The sequence below is a fragment of the Myxocyprinus asiaticus genome, chromosome 30 (assembly GCF_019703515.2).
Source record: "Myxocyprinus asiaticus isolate MX2 ecotype Aquarium Trade chromosome 30, UBuf_Myxa_2, whole genome shotgun sequence".
NCBI classification, from domain to species: Eukaryota; Metazoa; Chordata; class Actinopteri; order Cypriniformes; family Catostomidae; genus Myxocyprinus; species Myxocyprinus asiaticus.
The window spans coordinates 28,999,441-29,025,625 of NC_059373.1; the positions used below are offsets into that span (position 1 = coordinate 28,999,441).

Genomic DNA, 26,185 nt, shown 5'->3' on the forward strand with positions numbered 1-26,185 from the left:
GCCTATTTTTAAGATTTACACATTTCAATGGGGAGGAAAATAGTTAGTGTGGATAATTTTTTCTTTAGTAATGGAATTTTATTATGAATTTTTTTTTTGTATGTCATGTCAAACTGCAAAAAGGCTACATTTGTATCCAAAACATAGTAGCTTTTTATTTTTCCTTTTGATTTTGGGATTAAACATGAATTGAACATTTCTTGGTGAGATTCACCCAAGAAGAGAGAGGTCCAATCAGGTGCATGTGTGTATAACGAGCACATTCGTGGTCTCCTACTGTCTGCTGCTATAGGTGAGTATGTTCAGTCTAATGACAGCCAGACCTTTGAAAGACAGTTTGCTGTTGGGCTTTCACTGTATTATATCATCGGCAAGCTTTATCATGACACGTATGTAACATCCAGGATCTTTAATTAAAATAACTGTGACAGTGGAGAGATTAATTCTATCATCAGAAATACTACTGATATAACTTAATACAAAGCACAGAGCAATCAGCTTATTTGTTCAAAGTGAATGACACATTGTGCTGAAAAGAAATCAGGTTATTGTGGGGCTCAAAAGTCTATAAATTAGACAAATAAAATAAAATAGTATTTTCACTAGTCGTCTCAGACATATGAACCCCACTGTCTTTGAGATATACAAAACACAAGATATTCATTAAAATTACATTTCAAGTCAAGCAAGCATGAAGCATCAGACTGTCAAAGGAAAAATAATATTTTTCCATTTTATTGAGAAATAATTGTTTGGAAAAAAAAAAAGAAATAAAAAAAAAAAACACACTCACACACACAAAAACAACCCAAGCCATATTCCAACTTGAACTACAGACTTTGTGTGCTGAGTTGCCTATGTACAAGGAGTTCACTGGCTTGTCACATTCAGAACAAGATTAGATATAGTTATTTCCATTTGTCTTGACAAAATACAGAACTACTGTAAATGTAAGCTACAGTAATACTAGCAACGTTTTTTACTGAGTTTTGGAAATAGGCAGGTTTACATTCTACACACAGAAAGGACACAAAAGGCGTAACACTTCCACTGTGCTTTCAGTAACAGACTAATAAAACACTGTTTCTGAGTACAAATTAAGATAAATTAAGACAAATTAAGAATCAAGTTAAGATACATGCACATGTAAATAACTCCCATTCAGCATGTGCATGAATCACCTTCATGTTGTTCCAAACCTGCATTATTTTCTTTCTTCTGTAGACCACAAAAGGAGATGTTTAGCAGAATGTTCAAACTACTTTTTTTCATACAATGAAAGTGAATGTTTACCAGGGGTTTCACTTTTCAGAGAAATATGACTTAAATTTCAGTCTACTCCTCACATACAGCTATTGTATGGCTTCAGAAGACTTGGAATATACTGGGCAAGTCTTATGGACTACTGTTCTAGTACTTTTATGATGCTTTTTTGTCCTTTTTGGAATTTTTTACCCTCTGGTCACTATTCACTGCCCAACATGACCACATGGGAAGTCCCCGAAAGTTGCAGTTCCCGAAAGTTCCGGTACCCTAGGATCGGCAACATTATGCTGACTCAATGACATGCACCATTTCCCACCAAACATTTTTGCATCGTTTCATGGTTATATTTAGGTTTGGGTTGGGGGGTAGAGTCCATAAAATATGCATTCCTCTTCACTGTATTTCATCCTGTACAGCTGAAAAAAAAAAAAAAAAAAAAAAAAAAAACCCACTCTCCACAACTAGCTTTTGGTAACCTCTTCTGGACATATATGGAGCAACAACACTTCCCGCTTAGCCCACTGGGGGCAGTGTTTTACATTTCGGTCAGCATATACCGATTTTTGCTAAAGAAAGTCAACCTACTCTTTCCAATTTCACTGTGAGATCAGACTGCACTACCATTATATGGAAAAGAGAAGTGTGAACATTTAGCTAAACATTTCCTTTTGTATTCATGCAAGTAATTTGAGCTTGGAATGACAGAATTATATTGAAATTATAGAATTTTCCATTACGAACTACTCTTTGAAGTGTCATTAACTATTAATGAGGTACAGTGACCCTGTACATGCTTGCTTTTTTACTTTTGAAGCCACAAAAACATATGATATAGGGACATCCCCTAAATGTTGGCACAGGATTGCAAGAAGAGTTAAATATATCTGAGCATTTCAAATGACAGACAGTGCCACTATTGGTGCTGGCAGGCTTTCTCAACACATAACATCTCTCAGCTCATTACAGCTATGGTAACTAGCAGCAACAGAACAGAAAAATTGCATAAAATTGCAGTGCAATGGGCAAATTGTTCATAAAAGATCATCTATTTTTGGTCGAGTTGTTAACAAAAAGCAGTACTTAAAATACGTCCACCGACAAAATCCAAGAGGTGTACCAAAGAACAAAGGATTATTATAATGATTATTATTATTTTAAATCTAATTTTAGAATCACTGGTTTCAATTTATTTTCTCTAGTCATCATCAAGTTCACATCAGTTAGAGAAATATCAGAGCCAATTAATAACTTAATCTGTAATTAAAACGTCTACAGGTACCTAAACCCAGTGGATTCTTAAATTCTGGCTCTTGTAACAGGAGTGAGCATCCAGCAGTTAGCCTGTTAAAATCAGGATAAATCAAATACTAAAAGGACTCTTTGAAGATGGACAAAGTTTTGTCTATGCAAAGGTGTTCTCTGGATAGCTGACTTTAATTGCTCCCCAGTAGCAGGCCCGTATCAGACAGATAAGCCCAAGGAGATATGCAAAGGCCCAGGAAACATAAGTAGCATGATAGCGCCTGGCAAAGTCCTGAGTGCCCATCTGTGAGGAAATATACACAAGATTTGGTGAGAACAGTTAAGGGAAAAATACATTAAATTAAAGTTAAATTTAACTTAACGGTCCTAAAACAGACCTAAAATGTATTTTATTTTTCTATTTTTAAAATAATGAAGAAAAAAAAAATGTAAATGTAATTTTTTCAATTAAATTAGGTTAAATTAAAGTTATAAATAGTTCACCCGTTCTGTTTATGCATAAACAAGTTTAGTAAGCAATTTAACTTGCATTCAACCTAAATAATTCTTTTAATTTCTGTACTGTATTTTTTTATATGATATTCCTTTACTTGTTATAGATGTGGAATTTAGTACTCCAAACGTAGTTTCTGACTATGATGAATACTCACTATTAAACCAACACCGATGAAAATGCAGATCATTCCTACTGTAATGTAGGCACAGCAGCGTCTTCTGGGTAGGGCACTGCCTACAGAGGATCTGAGAACAAAGGTAGCAAACATGGTAAGGCTGTGTCTATAATCTTTCAAACAGATCACAAACATGAAGCCCGTCTTTTATTGCCGGATTTACTGCTCCATTGGGCAGCATCCGTCTCTATTTACACAGGTATAATGGCCTTGTTGCAGGGATTAGCATATAAATCAACAGGTATTACACTCGAGTTATTTAGGCTCAGGAGTTAGTAACTAGGAGTTATTTACACTCAAGCTAGGCTGAGATGAAGCTGCACAGCTTTTATGTCCCAGGGGTTGATTTTTATTGAAACTGGGGCTGGGCGATATGATGATATATATCGTGGCGATAATATAAAGTGTCAATCAATAGAGATTTTGCTATATTGTGTATATTGCGATATGTAAATATTCATGTGCACAGTGTGGGCTTATCTTTCAGTGGGCGGGGCTTCACGTGAGACTGAGAGAATTTAAGAAACATGGACAGGGTTTAAACAAATTTCGGTGGCTGCCAAGCAAATTCAATTACATTCATCTCGCATTAGGCGTTTTATAGGTGCTTAATATGCGTCTCATCGGACGCGTGCATCTGTGTTACATGTCAGCATCTCTGGAGCATGCAAGTGCAAGATTTTTACAGGAGATCGCAGAGCAGGATCACTCGTGCAACTCAATCATTTTTGCCCCAGGAAAAACCCTGAAAAAACATCACCATAGAACGGGACAACTCCCAAACAAGTCAAGAAAATGAAGAGAAGCTTGTTATTAAAACAGGTGCGAAATCTGTGGTATAGGTTCACAAAACCCAACACAGAGCAGAAAAATATAATATGCAAACTGTGTCACATGACAATAATCACTCATAATACAAGCTATTTTTTTTTACCTCAAAATGAAACGTGCAAAATATTATGAAAGCCAAAAGATGTGCTCTGCATTAATCTTTTTTTTTTTTTTTGCAAGAAGTGTTTATATTTATTTAATATTTTTTTATGCAATAAGTGTTTACATAATTTTTTATATTTTAGATATTAGAGAGTTTCTTTGAGTTTCTTGAGGAAAGTTAATAATAAAATTGGTTAAAACTGAAATGTGGCATAATGTGAAATTTAACATTATTTTTAGAAAGTTGTTGTTTTTTGTTTTTTTGTACTTTGACTATTGTCAAGCTCCAAATAAAGAGAAAATGATATAATTATATAATAAATATTTGAAAATATTGAATTCACTGACAGAATTACAATATTTACTATATCATTATCGTGATATAAAATTGCTCATATCCTGATATAAGATTTTGATCATATCGCCCACCCCTAATTTAAACTAACAGATTTCTTTTCATAAATGGTCACATTGTAACAGTCTTGGACACTTTTTACCATGCCTTCATAATTTATTTTTGCTACTTTTTAAATGTCTTTTCAAACATTTTTTTTTTTTTATTTTAAATAAGGTTTATGTCCTTGGCCTAGAACCCGACTTTAATCTTAAAATATGAAAATTCATCATAAAATGTTTTCATCATTTTAAAAGGTATTATAATCTAAACAAAGACTGAAATAATCATAAACCAGTTCAACATTTATTGTGTAAAAATCATTTCTATATTTTTACACAAATTATGACTGCCTCTAAGTTGTGGCATCATTTCCATCACAATCAACAGTTTAATTTAATTCAGTTTTATATTTTAAATTCCACAGGGCCAAAAGTGCCCATTGTTAAAGAAATGCTTCCAAATGTTTGCAGTCAAAAGAGGACTGCATCACTGGGTCACATGGCCTTCTCATTTTCCTGTTTGAGGCTCATTAAGTCTTACTATGACCCTTCACATGCCTCTCATGTGATGGGATTCTAAAACATTCTTTTGGAATCACAGCAAACCATATAGCCTTAATGCTTAATCTCTCTCCTTCTTATGCTTTTATCTGCTTCTCTGCCTCTTTTAGCGCTCAGTATCCAAGTGGATTCATTAAATCTGTGATTTCCTTCAGAAGACTCTGGGCTCTAGGTTTCATACATCTCTGTTGCAACATCTGTTTCCTCTGTCATAACTCTCCGTCGTTGCATCACTAGTGTCTGCAGTGCTCATGTTTCAATATGTCAGCATGATTTGCTTCGTGACTGCCCTGTGGTCTCTCAGGTGACTGGCAGATTGGCATCACATTTCCCCCCCTCTAACTGGTACCAATAGCCAAGATTTATTTATTTTCACTAGTTGGAGCCTGACCTCCAACTAGTAATGCACGTCACACATTTAGATTTATGATCTTTCTCCCGGGAATGTCAAATCAGCTGCTGGCATGACATCAGTGGAGTAAGGCCACACAGGCTCAAGTCACTACAGACAAGAACACTGAGTCGGGACAGACCAACAGAACAGTGGGCAGTTACCTTACGTATATCAACCCAGTCTTGAGCCAGCATTTTTGACAATACAAAGATGTAAGAATCAGACATTTGTTTGCAACTCACATTTTTTTGCAGTGTGGGCACTTGGCCAGTGTATTGAATCGGAGCTCCATCCACTGCAGAGGGAAAACAGAGGACGTTAATAAAGAAGTTACTTATACAGCAAGCAAACACATTGCATTGCAGAGCAATACAACTCATTTCATTTTACAAAACTACAGTTGATTCCAGGGGTCAGTGCACGGTATTCCAAATTAGTTCAAAGTCAACATGAAACAGCATTTAAAACCCAATTTATTTTCTGTAATGTGATGCATTTCTAAGTGAAACAGGACAGTCAACAAGAAAAAAACAATGAATTGGTTGGAGGTAAGAGGTTGAAAAATAAGAGAGCTTTGTGACATCAGCCGAAAAGGAAACCTTGTTTCAGAAGTGGAGCAAAGTTATTACTTTTGGCTAACAAAATATTTTTTCTTTGGAATAATGTAGTGCACGGATGAACTGTTCACAATAACACCAGGAATGTGTATTAGAAAAGTAAATTATCAATCAAATGTGACTTCATGTTGACTTTAAATGGCTACTGATAAATTATCAAAGATAATTAGCAAGATCTTTTGGAGACAATGATTTCAGTGAATAAATGTACAGTATGTATATGAGGGAGGAAAAAGAATGAAAATTAGTGGATTTAACACTGTACAAAGGCAAAAGGCAGTCGTTTTCTGAAAAAAAAAAAAAAAAATGGATTTTCCAACAAACCATCACACAAGAAACAAAAAAGTCATATGTGGCACAAATTTTGTGTGACATAAGAAGTTCCTGCATCTTGCCTCTGTAGACCACAAAGAGTTATGTTCATTTGAATCATGTGTAATGTTTTAAAATTATTTTGGTAACACTTTACAACAAGGCTGTTTTCGTTAACTTTAGTTAACCACAAGGACTATCAACGAACAACACTTTTACAGCACTTAATAATGTTGGTTAATGTCAATTTCAACATATACTACAACAAACATTCTAAAAATTAAAAGTTGTATAACTTAATATGAACTTACATGAACTAGCATTGAACAATAGTATTTTATTAAATAACATTAATATTAACAAAGATTAATAAACATTGTGAAAAGTTAATGTTCATTGTAAGTTCATGATACCTAATTCATTAACTAATGTTAACGAATAGAACCTTATTGTAAATAGTTACCATTTTTTTCTAATTAGTTTGTCATTTTGTTCAGTCCGCCCAGAGGGTGGTAACTAGGGGCATTAGGACCTTGAAGAGAGCAGAGACAGCACCAATAGCCCGGCCTGACACAGTCTGGGACGACTCATCATAGCTGCCCTACACAGCAGGGGCATCACAGAAACACTACGAAAATGTACTAGAAAAACTCTGCTGTTGTATATCTCTAAATGCATTCGCAGTTCTTTTCTTATTTCATGAACTGACACTGAAGGATTTAGGAGGGGCACACAACATTATTACAGATGAAATATTAATATAAAGATGTGAGAGTACAAGGAATGTGTTTCCGCAGTGGCCGCAGACCACGCGCATGCCCTCAGGCTGGACTGGTAGAGCTGGCTGGGCAGGCTGCTCCTCTGGGACCACCATCACTGGACTCAGATTGATGATCCGTCTGCTGGGGGTCAATAAAAACAATGATGTCAGTTGTACTTTTTCTACAATGTTTGTGAAAAATGATGAACCACCTCAAAATAATTCAACCCCCCACCCCCGATAATTTGTTAAACGATTCTAAGTCATGAAACTCTACATGGCACAAGCTGCTAGATTCTTTGAACATGTAATCTGTTTGCCAATCAGCTTGCATATTCCATAGCTCAATCAGATAGGTCCTTTGGCATGCAATCTGCTAGCCAATCAACTTGCATAATCTCTCTTTGTCTAACATTTTATTTGCCTCAGTTGTTTGCAGGTAATCCTGTTTCACTGCACCGCACTATGAGAGTTTTCTCTCTGAAACTCTCCTCCTCCCCAGCATCACCTGTCTAAATCTGCTTCATGAGGATTGTACAGGATGCATCTAATTAGATTGTAGGTTTGTTTGTGCAGCAGCAGCATTTCCTACATGCCTGATGCAGCATGTATTTGTACGTGTAGGAGTAGCAAGTCTTCATACTTCAGCGCAAGCAGATCTATGGCTCTATTTTCGTGGCTGCAGCCATGACCTTGTGCTACGTCTTATCTAATTTTCGGAAGAACGCTATTTCTAAGCGCAATTGTCATGCCAGCACAAAGCGCAAGTGGCTGTGGTTGGGAGTGTTTGCGCTACCTGTAGGTGAATGAGCCCAAACTGTGGGTGTATTGTATGTTAATGAAGTGGTGCAAAGCGCAATTTTCTATTTTCCTGAGAAACAGATGTTTCCAAAGCACGTCTGATTTCAGTGCAAAGTCTAAACTCCTGCATTTGCAGTTTGGAGATTCCACCAGCAGGTGGTACTAAAGTTCATGTCCAATCACTGAAAATATAGCGGAACATCAAATTAAGTCCCTGACAATCACTGCTGTAGCTGTTTTAGGAAACAAAAATGTATGAGATTTGTGTAAAACCTTTCAGAGGTAATGGATTATTTTTCAATTATTATTACTGTGTTTATATGTATTTACAATTGTATTTATGATCTAATTTGTATTGGTATTTTTCCCTCTGATCCCTCTATGCACAGCCTAATCAGAAAGGCAGATACAATCACTGTTAAAGGAATAGTTCACCCAAAAGTGAAAATTCTCCCATCATTTACTCACCCTCATGCCATCCCAGATGTCTATGACTTTATTTCTTCAGCAGAACACAAACGAAGATATTTAGAAGAATATCTCAGCTCTGTTGGTCTATACAATGCAAGTGAATGGTGACCAGAACTCAGAAGGTCAAAAAAGAACATTAAGGTAACATAAAAGACTCCAGTGGTTAAATCCATATCTTCAGAAGTGTGAGGGTGAGAAACAGATCAATATTTAAGTCCTTTTTTACTATATATCTCCACCTTTAACCATTAACCATTATATGGACCCACAGAGCTGAATATTCTCCTAAAAATATTTAGTTGTTTTCTGCAGAAGAAAGGAAGTCATACACATCTGGGATTGCATGAGGGTGAGAAAATTATGAGAGAATTTTCATTTTTGGTAGAACTTTCACTTTAATACAAGCCATGGTTTATATATCACTTAATCAATATGATTAATAGTGCTTAAAATTATTACTAAAATTTAACAGAGCCTACATCCAAATCCTGACGAAAGCACATTTTACATGTATATAAAAGGAACATGTCACTGTCATAGAAATATGCCTGATATTCAACAAGCAGTTAATGCACAAAAGAATGGAAGTCCATATTTCTATTCTTCTAATTCATTGCATACAGAATTAATTTACACAACCAAATTCTTATGAAGTTGGTGTTTTTGTTTATGTCACTGATTCTTGAGGGAATGGACTATATAACAGGACACAGATGGTGCAATAACCAGAGATAAACCTCAGAATGAAATTGCACTTCACCCAGCCAATTAGTGTTATACGTGTGTAATTTCGACAAACTCACTTGTGCCTAGACTTAGCGCAGGCTTGCACAAAAATACCAAAACTTCATGGCCATGCATATTGACTTTGCACGTATGACTTAAAGCATATAGCGCTGCTCTTAAAATAGGGCCCTAGTCTGCCAAGACCAAACCTACCAACTTATGGTACTGTATATATTAGGGGTGTAAAAAAAAAAAATCATATCATAATCACCAAAATTATATTGTATCGTACGATACAACGCTCACGATACAATACTATATGTATCATATAAACAAACACATTATAGTGGAATTAAATCCAAGCAGCGCAACATTGAGAGCTGCGAACAGTCTCCTCCCGGAGACAGAGCAACCTTACAGTACATAGGCAAGAAGATCGATGACAAACGACAAGTATATTGTTGCAATACAGCTTGTTGAATTTGCCAAACAACGGTGTCATGTCCTGGCGCTACAGTACATCAAAAATGTCATTTTGTTTATGCCGACATCACCGCGCAAATCTGTGGATTTGCGAAGCAGAAACACAGCAGTAGCAAAGTTGCACTTCTCCCAGATGACACGGAGCATGACACTGAGCTAGATGTTCATAAAAAACAAAAACAAGTTTATTCAAAAATCTGACAATGTAAGAAGCCTGCTATTACATGACACTTATTATTCTCTTCTTTTGACGTTGAAATGTAAACAGGTATGAGTACAACACTTGCGCACCTGTTATAAGCCGGTAATAACATGGTAAAGTTTACATGCAACACGAAACCGGGGGAAGAGGCCAAAAAATTATGCCATGCCACAATCATGCCATGGTTGAAATCACTGAGATCACATTTTTTCCCCATTCTGATGGTTGATGTGAAAATTAACTGAATCTCCTGACCCATACCTGCATGATATTATGCATTGCACTGCTGCCACATGATTGGGTGATTAGATAATTGCATGAATAAGTAGGTGTACCTAATGAAGTGGTCGCTAAGTGTATATCTCAAATTGGACATGATTGATAATTTTTTTTTTTTTTTTAATGCTCTGAGAGATTCAGTGATTTCAGAGAGAGATTTATTTGCCGATTCATTAATTTATAACCGGCTCATAATATTCACTGGTTTGTGAATTGGATTAAAGCTGTCATTCTATATGCTTGTTTTTGAGTGAGACAGCAAAGACAATGCAAAAACAGGTGTTTTCTTGCCATTATATTTTACTAAACAGTCTTTTAATCTCATCACATTTAATTCAAACTGAAAATTCACAACTCAGGTAAAATATTTCTTTTGCTGTGGCACTGCAGATTCAGTGGCGGCAACGGAAACATGTTGCTTTTCTCTATATGTTAAGATTGCTTTGTAAAAGCATGAGAAATGTTTTGATACTAACAAGTGCTAATTCCTCAGCTGTACAAATTGAAAACAGCACAGCTCGTTTGAGCATTCATAGTAATGTTCTTTTGCTGTGATATAATAGTGTTGCAGGCAGCTACCATAACAAATAAACAACTACTGACAAAAGTGCCCCTTTAACACTTACCAGTTGGGCCGGGGGCATCCTATCCTCCTAGATGTGTCTTTACAGATTAGCAGGCAGTTGCAAGGACATCTAACATACTTCTTTCCTGTTGGTGGGTTTTTTATAGGCTATAAAATAAATTTGATACATGTCATATTTCAGGCTGAACCACACTATACAACATGCAAGATACAACATAATAGTAATACTATTTAAAGCTGTATTGTTTAATTTTTTCAATGTTATAAAATGCACTCTTATCTCAGCACAGACTGTAAGTAAACCATTAATAGGATGATTTCCACGAAAAGTGTAAACTGTGGCTCTGTGGCACTATCAAAACATAGTTTAAGCATCCCAGCTCAACACAACAACACTGACTCAACCAATGCTGAGTTTGAGGGCAGGACAATCTGTTTGTTTGATCAATGAAAGACAGTGAGAGTGTTGTGGAAACCTGTTTTAACATTATTTTTGCAAATTCATTTGCTGATGCAAGTGCCACTGAAATTACTTCAGCTGTAAGATTATGCAAGTTTCCCATATCTTTTTAAATTTCATTTTGTGAATGAGCATGAAATCGTACTAAACCCTTTATTATGTATTTATACCTCCAAATGTTCTTATTTAAGTATGTATGTAAGCATGTTCAACCAGCAACTCCTTATGCACTGAATAATTCCATTATTGTAGGGACCAGTGAAAGGCTGCATTAATGGTTGGACTAATTCACTAATATTGCACGTGGTCTGAGATCTTTACACAGAGAGCCCTCTCATTTGAGTCTAGACAGAGCACCTCCAAACTGCTACTAATTCCCATTACTGATGTTAGGTCTGCACCAGAATTTGTGAAACGCAACCTGTCAAGCTGAGATTTTATTGTTAGACAACATGTACAGTATATGCAGATGACTAATTATGAAATAGAGCTTTGTGAAGCCATTTGATTTTGCTTTAGCAGCTCAAGTTCACATAAAATGATACATTAAACATACTGGGACACAAATTTATGATCCATAATAAAATATTAGCTATAAGCAATTCATTTTTAAAGCAAATTATCTGATGTTAATGTCTGATGTTTGGTAGGATAAGTTTAAGGCCAAGCTGTTGAGGACTTCAAACAATATCGATATGGCTGTTGTGTTTAAACCTGTCTTTTGGGGGTTTCTTACCGTGGCCTCGTTGCAGATGGTGCACTTCACCACGTGCTGATGGAGCTTGCCGTCCAGATTTATAAGAGACTGGCACACTCGACAGTTGATAACAGGCACTCCGCCTGTATCTGGACTGGCAATGGCTGTGTAGGGCGGAGGTAATTCGGCTGTAAGGGAGAGAAGCAAGCACACCTACTGTATGTCTTGAGGTTGTTTGGATCAGTGGTATCTCAATCGATTTTGCTTAAAGGAATGTTCCAGTTCAAGTTAAGCTCAATCGACAGAATTTGTGGCATAATGTTGATTACCACTCAAAATAATTTTGACTCGCCCCTTGTATATTTAAAAGAAAAAAGTAAAATCACAGTTACAGTAAGGTACTTACAGTTGAAGTGAAAGGGGCCAGTCCATTAACATTAAAATATACACTGTTTCAAAAGTATAGCCACAAGACGTAAACATTATACATGTAAACATGATTTTAGTGTGATAAAATCACTTACTAACCTTATCTGTGTAAAGTAATATATCCAATATTACAACTTATTTGTCATGACAACATTTTAGCGATTAACCAGCCTATCACATGGAACAAACAATGAGCTGAATTTTGCATTAAAGGGAAAGTGGTGGCTCAGCAGTTAAGGCTTTGGGTTACTGATCAGAAGGTTGGGGGTTCAAGCCCCAGCACCACCAAGATGCCACTGTTGGGCCCTTGAGCAAGGCCCTTGACCCTATCTGCTCCAGTGGCACTGTATCATGGCTGACCCTGCACTCTGACCCCAGCTTAGCTGGGATAAGTGAAAAAAAGAATTTCGCTGTATATGTGCAAATGTATAATATGTAATAAAATTATAAATTATTATATTACTAGTATCCATATTACCAAGTTACAAATGAATGAAATCACTCTCTCAAATGTTCTATAGCTGGGCCATCAGCCAAGGTTTGCACTAAGTTACCTCTTGTGTACAGTATTACTGAAATTCTGGGTTTAGCCATGCCATTCCTCATTGCTTATTGTCAATGATATTAAGACATGTTCCTCCTGCTGTCTGTCCCTTCTCACTGTGAGATCACGCCAACCAGCAACACAGACACACTGTAGCTATACTGAACATGTGATAGCACAGCAAAAACAACTGACAGCAGCTCTGGCCTCATGACCTCACTCAGCTGTCAGGGATAATCCAGCTCTATCTGGGCTTCTACATGATTTCAAAGATACATTGTGTGTCAAAGATGTAAGATGCTGTAAGATATATAATAAAACTTGAATGTTTTGCTAATTGGTTCAGACTGTAGAATGGACCTTGTACTAGGGATGTGCATGAGTAATCGACTAATCAAATAATTGTTCTGCACCAGCTAGTCAAATATTAAAAATGCTACTTGAATATTTAATTTCCACATTTTCCTGCTGTGAGCAGCGCTGAATTACACCTTTCCCTCTGAATCTCTCACCACATCTCGCAGTTACAACTTGGCGTTGCAGATGTACTGTATGTTGTTGTTGTGTTGGATGTGAGAAGAAGATATCATGGCATCTGTGCTTATTTTTTTTTTCCTCAAAAGAGGAAAGCTTAATTAAGCTAATTTAGCTTACTTTGAAACCATTATTGGTAATGTTTGTAAATAAAACAAAATATACATTTCAAGTACGTGTCATACTTGTTATTTTTAACTTACATTTTAATTTAGGAGTAATCAATTAGTTGTTTTTTGTGGGTTACAGTACTCGACTACAAAATTACTCAAAAATGCCCATCCCTACCTTATAGAATTGCCCCTTCGGGATTAATAAAGTAGTATTGTAATGCATTGTTTGGTTTGGTTTAGTAGACAGGCAAGATGATGTTCCATGATGGAAAACTAGCCAGTGTAAAAAAAGGGCTATAGTACATGGATTTCACTTTATACATTCTTTGGATTTTCTTTACATCATTCCAAGAAACAACACAATGTAAACTATTTGAGCAGAAAAATAAATAAAAACTAATGTATTTACTGGGGCACACAAACTCAACTATTTTTATTATATTGTGGCTATTTTCTATTTACTGGTGTATTTTTGTTGCTTTAAAATTAAATAGCACACTTTCTTTCTACACTTTGCCTATTTTATTTTACTTACTTTTGCTGTACAAATTACAAATAAACAAACTCGACTTGAGTTTAAACACAATAATCATAAGACAAACTAAAACAATGCAATCATGTGATGCAATGTGATACAATGCAGAGTGTGTTTATAAAGTAAATTAACTTTTTTTAAATTTGTACTTCTCACTTTATATCCTGTAACTGTGGGAATGACTGAGCACTTGGACATTCATTTTCTCTAAACTCTATTCTGACCACACTGGATGTGTAATAACCAGACTAACTCTTATGAGTAATTTTTTTTTCATGCACACTCTCCTTTGCTCCGAGACTGATGTGACTTCCTGTTCCGGTTGGTGCCGGCACACTGCACGAGTGTTTGTAGCTTGCTAGCCTGCTTAGTATTGCTTATTCTTATTCCTTTTTTTTTTTTCTCCCTGATTTGGAATGCCCAATTCCCAATTTGCTCTAAGTCCTCGTGATGGTGTAGTGACTGGACTCTCAGTTGCCTCCGCGTCTGAGACCGTCAATCCGCACATCTTATCAAGTGGATTGTTGAGCACGTTACCGCGGAGACATAGCACATGTGGAGGCTTCACGCTATTCTCTGCGGCTTCCATGCACAACTCACCACGCGCCCACCAAGAGCGAGAACCACACATTATAGTGACCACGAGGAGGTTAACCATGTGACTCTACCCTCCCTAGCAATTGAGCCAATTTAGTTGCTTAGGAGACCTGGCTGGAGTCACTCAGCATGCCCTGGATACGAACTCGTGACTCCAGGGGTGGTAGTCAGCGTCTTTACGCTGAACTACCCAGGACCCCACTTATTCTTATATATTCATCGTTATATCCTTTGCCATTTTACAGCGAGCTTCGGGTTTTTCGACTTTTCTACTGTTTCAACTGTATTTTACTGCACACACACGTTTTCTCACGTCTCGACTGTGTGCATTCGTTTTCTCCAGTGTTTTACATGGATTATTGCATCAATCTCAAACATCTGCTGATTAGGAACCCCATCGAACCACATCGATCTCAAACCACATCAAGCTCAAGAACAACCATAACAAAAACACCAACAACAACAACAAACAATTGCGGTAAGTCATGGCATCCGCTCATGTCATTTCTTCCTGCATTGCATGCCACATGTTTACTATAGCTTTTTACATCAGCAGTGAGGGATTCACATGTGATAAATGTAAGGAATTAGTCAGGCTGATGGAGAAGGTTAATGAGTTAGAGACACGCATCCGAATGCTAATGGAGGTTAGTGAGAAAGAGAAGCCGGTAGATACTGTTTCGGATGCGGGTAGTACAGCAAGCAACACACACACTTTGGTTCCGTATGTAGAGCCCCTGCAGCAGGGTGTTTGGGTGACGTCTCAGCGGCATCAAAGCGACACCACTCTCCTGTTCCTGTTAGGGTTTCCAATCGATTCTCCCCACTCAGTATCATGTTGAAAGAGCCCTAATAATTGGTGATTCAATTGTAAGGAACATGGAAATAGAGACTCCAGCCACTATTGTTAAATGCATTAATGGGGCTCGAGCGTCCGACATCAAATAAAATTTACAAGTGCTGGCTAATGCTAATTGTAGATTTTCTAAAATTGTTATTCATGATGGCACTAATGATGTCCGGCTTCGCCAGTCGGAGATCACTAAAGATAATGTTAAAGAGGTGTATGAACTTGCAAAAACGATGTCAGACACTGTAATATGCTCTGGCCCCCTCCCTGCTAATCGTGGTGATGAGGTTTATAGTAGATTAGTGTCACTGAATGGCTGGATGTCTGAGTGGGGTCCGTAGAATAGCATAGGATTTATAAACAATTGGAAGAGTTTTTGGGGTAGACCTGACCTGCTAAAGAGAGACGGACTCCATCCCACCAGGGAAGGTGCCACTCTCCTCTCTAGTAATTTGGCTCATAGCCTTAATAGTGATAGTATTTGACTAACTGGGGCCCAGGTCAGGAAGCAGACAAACTGGCTAATCCGAACATCTGCTAGCTGCCTTGAAACATCATACAGGTCACATGAACTACAGCACATAGAGACTGTATCACCTAGATATCATATAGAGACTGTGCCTGTTCCCCGAACTACCAAACACAAAACTCTCACTAAATCATTTTGAAAAAATTTGATTAATGTCAAAACACCAATTGTAAATGAAATTATTACAGATCATAGTTTGTATGTGCTCTGTTTGACTGAAACCTGGCTTAAACCAAAAGAATATATTAGTTTAAATGAATCTACTCCCCCGGGTTATTGTTATAAACATGAGCGTCGTCTGAAACGTCGAGGAGGAGGTGTTGCTACAATGTACAGTGAAGTTTTTTGTGATACTCAGAGGACAGGATATAAGTTTAAGTCTTTTGAACTAATAATGCTTAATGTGACACCATCTTTTGCCCTTGCTACAGTGTATAGATCTGGTTTCCTTGGTGAATTTGCAAATTGTTAATGTAGATAGAACTTTAATTGTTGTTGATTTCAACATTCACATAGATAATGAAAATGAAACATTAGGATTAGCATTTTTCGATATTCTCAACTCTCTTGGAGTCAGACAAAATGTGACAGGACCAACTCATCGCCATATTCATACACTAGATTTAATTCTGTCATATGGAGTTGATGTTGATACTATAAAAATTCTACCGCAGAGCGATGACATCTCAGATCATTACTTCGTCTCTTGTTTGCTGCAATCAGCTACTGTCACTCAATCTACACCATGCTATTGTTCAGGTAGAACTATTCTTTTGACCACTAAAGAAGAACAAGAAGAACTAGAAGAACATGATGTAATAACAGAAAATAGATATAGTCTTCTCTAGACAGATATAGATATAGGCACTCTTGATAGTGTCGCCACCCTTCGATTAAAGAAAATTCAAGAAAAAAGCCCTGCACCATGGTACAATGATCACACTCATGCTCTCAAGAGAGCAGCTCAGAAAATGGATTGCAAGTGGAAGAATACAAAATTAGAGGTATTTCGCGGTGCATGGAAAGATAGTGTCTGTAGCTACAGTCAGGCACTAAAAGCTGCTAGGTCAGCATATTTTAGCAAACTCATAGAAAATAACAACAACAATCCTAGGTGTTTATTCAATACTGTGGCAATTGGTTAGGAATAAAGCATCAACTGAACCAAATATTCCGTCATAGCACAATACTAATGACTTCATGAATTTCTTTACTGATAAAATTGAAATAATCAGAAATAAAATTGCAACAATGCAATCAACTGCCACAGCAACTCAGAAAAAAGTGTCTCATAATTTTCCCCACGAGCAACTTCAATCCTTCACTGTCATAGGTCATGAAAAGCTAACAAAACTTATGAAAAAATCAAAAGCCACAACATGTATGTTAGATCCAATACCAACTAAGCTCTTAAAGAGGTATTCCCTGTAATCTCTGAACCCCTTCTTAATATTACGAACTCCTCAATATCCTAAGAAACTTTAAAATGGCAGTTATCAAACCACTTATTAAGAAGCCACAGCTTGACCCTAGAGAATTGGCTAACTACAGACCAATTTCAAATGAATCATACATGTCGAAAATACTAGAAAAGGCAGTGTTCTCCCAACTATGTTAATTTCTACAGAGAAATGGTATACATGAACATTTTCAGTCAGGATTTAGGCTCAATCACAGTACAGAGACTGCACTTATCAGAGTTACAAATGACTTGCTCGCTGCATTTCTCTACTAGTGTTTTTAGATTCAGTGCATCCTTCACAAGATAGATCACAACATTCTCTTGAATAGGCTGGAGAATTATGTTGGCATTAGTGGACTTGCATTAGCATGGTTTAAGTCCTATTTATCAGACTGCTACCACTTTGTATGTGTAAATGAGGAATTGTCAAATCAAACAAAAGTTAAGTGTGGAGTGCCACAGGGATTAGTTTTAGGGCCTCTGCTTTTCTCCTTATACATGCTTCCCCTGGTAGATATTATCAGGAATCATGGAATAAGTTTCCACTGTTATGCCGATAATACCCAACTTTATATTTCTTCTATACCCAATGAAAATTCACAATTCTCCAAATTAGCAGAGTGTATAAATGAAATCAAAGATTTGATGGCCAGAAATTTCCTTCAACTCAATTCCGACAAAACAGAGGTACTAATTATTGGCTAATTAACTCCGCTGCTAGGTGTCACTGGGTGATAACTACAGATTACAGCTGGTGGAAGACATCACTTCAGTCTTTTACGATGGACTTCAGAGGATGAACTGATGCCAATTCCAGCTGTAAGACATGGGATACTTCATATGCCACTGCCTGAACCTTGGACTAATGATGGACCCCACGAACCTCATGACCTGCCGGTTGAACTGCGATGCACCTCATTGATCTCTGCCTGCATCACCTTTGTCTATTGATGAACTACACTCTTGAACTGGAATACACAGACTACCATTTAATTGCCAACAAAAGCCTTCATCAGCCAACTAACAAAGGACAATGCATCTATGTGAACTTCTGCAGTTAATCCAGGATGGACTTCAAAGACATTAGTCATTAATCTTACAGTTCATATAAAACACCTTGTAAACACTGGACCTTAACACTTACTTAGTTTACAAATTTTAAACCATGACTTGCACTGCACATAAATAACTAATATTGCCATTATATTCATGCTGTTAGCCAGAGGGGAACTGGCCCCCACAGTGAGCCTGGTTTCTCCCAAGGTTATTTTTCTCCATTAACCAACATCTTATGGAGTTTTGTGTTCCTTGCCACAGTCGCCTTCAGCTTGCTCACAAGGGTTCTAAAAAAAAGTATTATTTAATTCTATAATTTTTATACACAATTTAAAATCATATTTAATCAAACTACACAATGATCGCTCTAAGACTTTATAGATATTACAGTTTAATTGTTTTGTTAATGCATGATTTTCTGTAAAGCTGCTTTGAAACTATGTTTGTTGTGAAAAGCGCTATACAAATAAAATCACTTGACTTGAAAGTGCTTTAATGAAAGAAAACCTGTCCTTTTGTACAAAATGAGTTAACACAGTTAATGTCACAAATTTGCTTATTTGATTACTAACCACGAAATTGTGTGGAATCTTAAATATTTCTTATATTATGTCATTGTTATCATGTAATTAATAGCACGCAAGCACCAGCGAGAGAGGAGCAGGCTATTTTATTTATATGAAGTTTTTCGCACCTGCATTCCAGTCTACATCTTGATGTAGCCTAATCCTTCCTCATGATCACGCAGCGTGTTTTTATCAGCTGATTGGGAGACTAAACAGTATTAAAGTGTGACGAGACTCATGCTACATGTGCAAGACATTCGCACATCACAAGCCGATCAACTATTTAGCCCTTTTCGGTGAATCGCACCTCCAAAATCCTAAAACTTTATTTCCAGGTTTAATTTATATTTTTAATAGGCTCAGATTTTTGAACCCCACGATGTGGGTTTATGTTTTCTCTTTTAATCGTTTAATGTTATTTTGAGTGTGACTATGGTTTAAGGAGGGTGTACCTGTATACTGGGTTGGAAATCTCAAGGATTATTAGTGGTGTAGGCTGTCATCCACACAGCCGGACTGAAGCAAAGTGGGTGTGTTTACTCACGTGATTAACTGAAAGTGAAACGCTGCCGGCTTGTGATGTGTGAATGGCTTGCACACACTGCATGAGTCTGTTGGGTATACTGCAGTCTTGTCACATTTTAACTTGTTGTTTAGCCTCCCATTCAGCTCATGAAAACATGTCATCATGAGGAAGGATTACGTCAAGATTGGAATGCAGGTGTGGCATTTCATATAAAATAAAATAGTCTACTCCTCTCTCGCCGTTGCTGGCGTGCCAGTGATTAACCCTCCGCATGCCATAGCTTGCCGACCCCTGCATTGGTATAACACGATTTTTGATTCACAGAAAAACACTCAAAAGTCTATAAGCAGATAAACCTCCCCTCTCTGCATCCTATCTTATCAGCAAACCACCCTGCTAAATCACAATGGTGGAAGTGCATTCAGAGTCAGACCTAACAAACCTGCAAGTCATTACGGCTTCCATCAAGAACTTCAGCTGTCAGTCCTGAGAGCATGTCTTTTTATCTCTCTCTTTTTCTTTCTCCAATATATTTTTAGAGTTGTTTGTAAATTGTTACCTCTTCGTGTGCTTTTGGATGCTGTTTTTTGGTTGACTGCTTACACAACTGCTGTTTCTTACATTCTCACATATCACTAAAATAAAACCCACTTGAATGTCAGATGTCAGTGTCAGTGCAGTTTCTTATCATTTTTGCTATTCTCATAGCTCATTAATCAAGAGCTTGGAGGGTGTAACTCCTGCAGTACTATACAATATAGTTCAGTGCACACAGGTGTTCCAGTAAAAGTATAGCTTTGGCTTCATACTGCAATTGCAGAATAAACAACAATCTCACACACTAAGCAAGGTTGTGCAGACTACTAGAGCCAAGCTTAGTAGATCCTCTCTCAACAGGCAAAGCTAATCCCTCTCATACACTCAGTGAGTGAATGTCCATGGTCAAAAAAGGCAAAAGAAACAGTCATAATCCAGGGGTTATACTAGGCCAGATCATAAAGCTATAGAATTCCAGCACACATAGTTTACGCCCTCCTAATAACCTGATCATGTTATGAGAATAAAGCCAGTATGAATAATGAGTTGTAGTGTAAGCGGATAATTACCGTAAAAATGTCAATCTTTTGCAGCTAATCAGGAAGTAAAAACATATTTAAAAAACAGCCAAAAAAATGGGTTGACAGATTTAAAGGGTCGATTACGAAATCAAACTCCCACATTTCCTTGTGACTGTGTCCTAAAACAGGATGTGTCGTAGCGCCCATAGTTTATTTTAGGTTTGAAAAGGCTGATTCTTATATAAAATCTGCAATACTTGAGAAAGTGTGAAATTCTGCTCTCAGGGCCATCATGCCTTCACAACACATATTGTTTTACTATTATATACACCGCTCAGCCACAATATTAAAACCACCTGCCTAATATTGTGTTGGTCCCATTCGTGCCGCCAAAACAGCGCAAATACACATCTCAGAACAGCATTCTAAGATGATATTCTTCTCACCACAATTGTACAGAGCGGTTATCTGAGTTACCGTAGACTTTGTCAGTTTGAACCAGTCTGGCCATTCTCTGTTGACCTCTCTCATCAACAAGGCATTTCCGTCCACAGAACTGCCGCTCACTGGATGTTTTTTGCTTTTGGCACCATTCGGAGTAAATTCTAGAGACTGTTGTATGTAGGCCTGTCATGATATCTACATTTGTTGGACGATATATTGTCCCAGAAATAATTGCGATAAACTATATTATTGTCATTTTAAGACCATTTTATGCCACTGATATAGTAATAATATAATAGCATAATAATGCAAGCACACCCTTTCAAAGAACAATTAACTTTTAATTCTTAAGAATATTCAGACATTGGAATATTAAAATCAGGAAGGCCCCTCTCCATCTCCAACTGCGGTTTTTGTTCCCAGCTCGGAAAACAGTGCAGAACACAGTGCCGAAAGATGGTAAATCATTACTCACCCTCAAGCCTGTATGAATTTCTCTCTTCTGAGGAACACAAAGTTAGATTTTTGGCAGAATGTTAGCAACAGTCACTATTCACTGTCACTGCATCTTTTTTTTTCTCTCCATAAAATAAAAGTGGATTGAGACTGAAATTAACATTCTCCCTAACATCTCCTTCTGAGTTCCACGGAAGATAGAAAGTCAGACCGGTTTGGAACAACATAAAGTTGAGTAATGATGACAGAATTTTTGGTAACACTTTACAATAAGTTTCATTAACATTAGATAATGCATTAGCTATCATGATCTAACAGTGAATAACATTTTACAGAATTTATCAATCTTAGTTTCTGTTAGTTACTAAAAAAAATACAAGTGTTCATTGTTAGTTCATAGTGCATGAACTAATGTTAACATATACAACTTTTTATTTTAATGTATGAAAATGTATTAATATACTGTATGTTGGAATTAACATTAACCAAGTTTAAGAAATTATATAAAAATTGTGTTTACTGTTAGTTCATGTTAACTGATGTAGCTAACTATCGTTAACAAATGGAACCATTTTGTAAAGTGTTACCAAATTTTCATTTTTGGGTAAATCATCTCTTTGAGAGTACAAGTCAATTCTCACAAGTTGCATTAAAAACGGCTGTTAAATAGAGAACCTTGCTGCTAAATCAGTTATGTTGAATATTTATATTCATTGTGTGTAATTTATTAATGTTATAGTGTTAGTATTATTATAATGTATATTGTTATATAAAATTGACTGATTCACATGGCAGAGATAATACCTTGGATAGATATATTAGATGGAGCTCTAGAAAGATGAGATTTAACGGGTGCATAAGTCTGTTTTAAGCATATCTCTTCACTCTACAGACGGTATTATTACACAAAGCATTTTTGCTATTTCTGCCTTTCTTGCTGTATTATGAGGGAGCGCCATGATGTAACGAGACAAACTTAGATTTCTCCAACGTTGTGCACTTGTGATGACGACAGGTTTGTTGATTATAAACAGGAGCAATAGCTTTATCACATCGCTCGCTTATAGATATGTGGTACAACACCATTCGCACATCCAATTAAAAGATTTTACCCGTTTATATATGTAAAATCTAAAGTTCAGTAGATACGCGCACTGCTTGCGCTCACAAGCTCATGAACTGCACCACGAGAGAAGGTAAGAGTGAGAGAGGGCGACACGATTGAGGGAATAACCCGCATTTTGAAAGTAAAACATGCGAGAATGATTAAAATTGTGCTCAATCCCCGCAATCCTGCACTATTGAGCTAACATTCGTTATTGAAATTTTAATCGGGCTACTTGTCCGGTTGTGCAAGAAAAATGATCTTTAACTTGCCTGTTAAAAATGTCCACTTGTCCCGGACAAGCGTTAATGTCGAGCCCTGACACATAATCTTCACCTGTTGCTGTCCACTCTGTGTGTGTGGAGGAGCTTCCTGAGCCCTGCCTCTTACAAAAAAGAGCAGACGAGAGGACAGAAGCAGCGAGACTGGCTAAAATGTTGGTGATATTCCTTCTTATGTAAAGAAACATGCATGTAAACACAATGGGCAATAACGAGGTCAGCAAAAATGATCGAGGTCATTTCCATATATCGTCTGATAAGTCGATAACGTAATTATCGTGACAGACCTAGTTGTGTGTGAAAATCCCAGATCAGCAGTTACAGAAATACTCAAACTAGCCCATCTGGCACCAACAAACATCCATGAAATGATCTAATCAACCAATTGTGTGGCAGCAGTGCAGTGCATAAAATAATTCAGATACGGGTCAGGAGCTTCAGATAATGTTCACATCAACCATCAGAATGGGGAAAAAATGTGATCTCAGTGATTTGGAGCGTGGCATTATTGTTGGTGCCAGACGGGCTGGTTTGAGTATTTCTGTAACTGCTGATCTCCTGGGATTTTCACACACAACAGTCTCTAGAATTTACTCAGAATGGTGCCAAAAACAAAAAAACATCCAGTGAGGGGCAGTTCTGTGGACGGAAATGCCTTGTTGATGAGAGAGGTCAACAGAGAATGGCCAGACTGGTTCGAACTGACAAAGTCTACAGTAACTCAGATAACCACTCTGTACAATTGTGGAGAGAAGAAATCGGGGTTGGTGCTGTTTTTGCAGGACGAGGGGGACCTACACAATATTAGGCAGGTGGTTTTAATGTTGTGGCTGATAAGTGAATGTGAAAGATATTTTAGAGTATGTAAAATATACCAACATATGTGCATCTTTTACTATAAGACTTTCAAAATGTTGACGTGTCTGTTCATTTTTTTAAATGCTCATAACTCATTACAATCTATCAAGGGTGTAACTAATTGTTTAGATTTGTTTTACCTGTGCGTACTCTGAACGCACACTATGCGCATGCGCATGGAGTTATTTGCACTAACAAGTGTGTCCACAAGATGGCAATACTCACAATTAAGCCGTTGCTGTCGAAGAAGCGCTAGAAGAAAATGTCATCGCTGCTGAACATCAACAACATGTGCACATCAAGAGAGCATGAGGAGGTCAGGAGATACCTGCATTTATATAACTCGAGTCTGAAAGAGTGTATAGACATCTTTATAGGTCTAACTCCTGAAGAGAAATAGTCCAGTATTTCATAGCAGCTGTTGCGCGCATGTGCCAACCACCTGTGTATGCGCGCACAGTCAAATGGAGTATACTTTGACAGCCTGGCGTTCGACTGAACACAGATGCTTAGTGTTCTTAGTGTAAACTTAAAGTATACTTTGGACTGGGCAACAGGCTCTCTTTTCATGTAACGTCATGATGTCTATTGTGGTTATGTCGCTGCTTACAATGACTGTGAAAAAACTTAATTTAGCAGGAAAAAAGGACTTTTGATGATGCTGATGTTGCAGTATGATTGCAGAAAGGTTCCCAGAATTTAGAGATTAAGAAAATGTTAGGGGAATGTTTATGCACAACATAAAACAAACATTCTATTTCCATAAAATAAAATGTCCTGGCTAATCAAAAGAGGACCTTTATACTCTGTTCTGGAAACATTCTAGAAACCAAAAAGTGTTAATAGTCACTCTGTGAAATATAACTTTTTCTTCTTTGTTTGCTTATTTACTTATAACAGTGTGTCTTGTTCAATGTGCAAACAAGTGTTATGAGCACTTATGTGTATTATACTTACAGTACAGTCCCAGTATAACGTGATCTGGACCTATGTGATTTCTGGCACTGGTTACAGTGTCTCAACTGCTCACGTTTGAGAGCAAAACATCACTAATAGCAAGCTAGATGTCAAATAGCTCATTTTAATTGCAGCTGCTACAGCATAAATTGCCCATTTAAATTATTCTGGAATCAATAATGTGGTTGAAACTGTATCAGCTGACATACCAATTAAAATACACGTTTAATGAGCTATCAAGCCCTGTATACTAACCAGCTGGCAAAATTCGACACAATGTGTTCTTGTCCAATAATGCAACATTTAGCACCCCCCCCCCTCCCCCCCTCCCTTTCATGGCAAAGTAATATCTTGCAGAAGAAATCCAGTGTTGCTCGAGGCCCATTCTTCTTACACGACCGACTCATCTGAACTGTTATAGCATGTCGTTTTGAGACAATGTCTCACATAAATGGGCTGCAGACTGCTACAGATCACTGCTCACAACTGTCCGCCCTAAATGATTCAGCACTCCTACTTCAATCACAATGCACATTTACCTCTCGGGCTCGAATCCTGCTGGTACGACGGAGCTGTGGGCGTGACATTCCCCGAGTTCGGTGCTGACAACAGCGGGGATCGTTCATCCATACCATCGGAGGCCATTATCTCAGTAGATCAGCGGGCAGCACAGATAAACAGCAACAGCAGCGACGAATGGTGGTATCCGTCTGTTATTCTGGAGAGGGGCAGCGCGAGACTGAGCGCTTGGCAGAGGCCGTGGAGAGGCGGAGTCAAAGATGTAACCGGGGAGGATGAGAAAGCACTGCTGGGTGGACGGGATCTCCCTTCAGTATCTTCTGTAAATGTTGCGCACGAGTCTTTCCCGACTCCTAGATATTCATTTGACACTTTACATTTTGGTCAGAAAGGGGGAAATATTAATTTATGAATTCCCGTAAGGGCCGTTCGTGTCATTAGAAAAAGAAAAAAGTAAATGTCCATGAAAAAAGTATGTCGATGAAATATTCTGTAATGTAACTGTAAATCTTACCTGACTGCAAGTTTTTTTTTTTTTTTTTTTTGTCTCAAAGACCTTTTTAATTGTCTTTAAAACTTTGTTAATTAATACATTAGTCCAGTGTGCGATTGTTTTTTATTTTTTTATTCTACTATTTAAAATGATTCTAATTTTGTGTGTGTGTGTGTGTGCAAAATGATTACTGGTGAAGAGTCTGGCCATAACGTGAAAAATAATGTATTTCTAACAAGATAAGAAAAGTACATTTTAATATATTGCATAATATCCTTCCAAAAGATTGTTAAATTGATACTTTTTCTGATATATCCAATTTATGTGTATTATGTAAGCTGGAGTAAGAGAGTCTTACTTTTTTTTTTTTTTTTGTGAAAGTTTTTATTTGTCTC

The 26,185-nt window shown here is 37.3% G+C and overlaps 1 protein-coding gene across 2 annotated transcripts; it reads right to left on the reverse strand.

The window, feature by feature from the left end:
* Window positions 1–757: 757 nt before the first annotated feature.
* LOC127421146 (type 2 phosphatidylinositol 4,5-bisphosphate 4-phosphatase-like) lies at window positions 758–26,126 on the reverse strand. 2 transcript variants are annotated; one of them, XM_051663953.1, is made up of 7 exons: window positions 25,318–26,126; window positions 11,918–12,066; window positions 10,762–10,868; window positions 7,192–7,315; window positions 5,727–5,779; window positions 3,180–3,270; window positions 758–2,812 (listed from the first exon to the last, which is right to left on the reverse strand). In XM_051663953.1, the coding sequence occupies exons 1-7, from the start codon at window positions 25,421–25,423 to the stop codon at window positions 2,669–2,671; spliced, it is 774 nt and encodes a 257-aa protein (XP_051519913.1). In that variant the 5' UTR covers window positions 25,424–26,126; the 3' UTR covers window positions 758–2,668. The 2 variants fall into 2 exon arrangements, with proteins under 2 accessions (XP_051519913.1, XP_051519912.1); XM_051663952.1 differs by having other exon boundaries at window positions 11,918–12,091; window positions 25,318–25,416.
* Window positions 26,127–26,185: the final 59 nt, after the last annotated feature.

What these genes read in the sequence shown, in the direction of transcription:
- LOC127421146 (XM_051663952.1), bottom strand. Translation starts at nt 25,413, where the DNA reads ATGGTATGGATGAACGATCCCCGCTGTTGTCAGCACCGAACTCGGGGA. An exon ending in ACTGCGGAAACACATTCCTT is followed by an intron (nt 5,780 to 7,191) that starts GTACTCTCACAT and finishes TTCCCTCTGCAG; the next exon opens with TGGATGGAGCTCCGATTCAA. An exon ending in TCATCGGTGTTGGTTTAATA is followed by an intron (nt 2,813 to 3,179) that starts GTGAGTATTCAT and finishes ATTTCCTCACAG; the next exon opens with ATGGGCACTCAGGACTTTGC.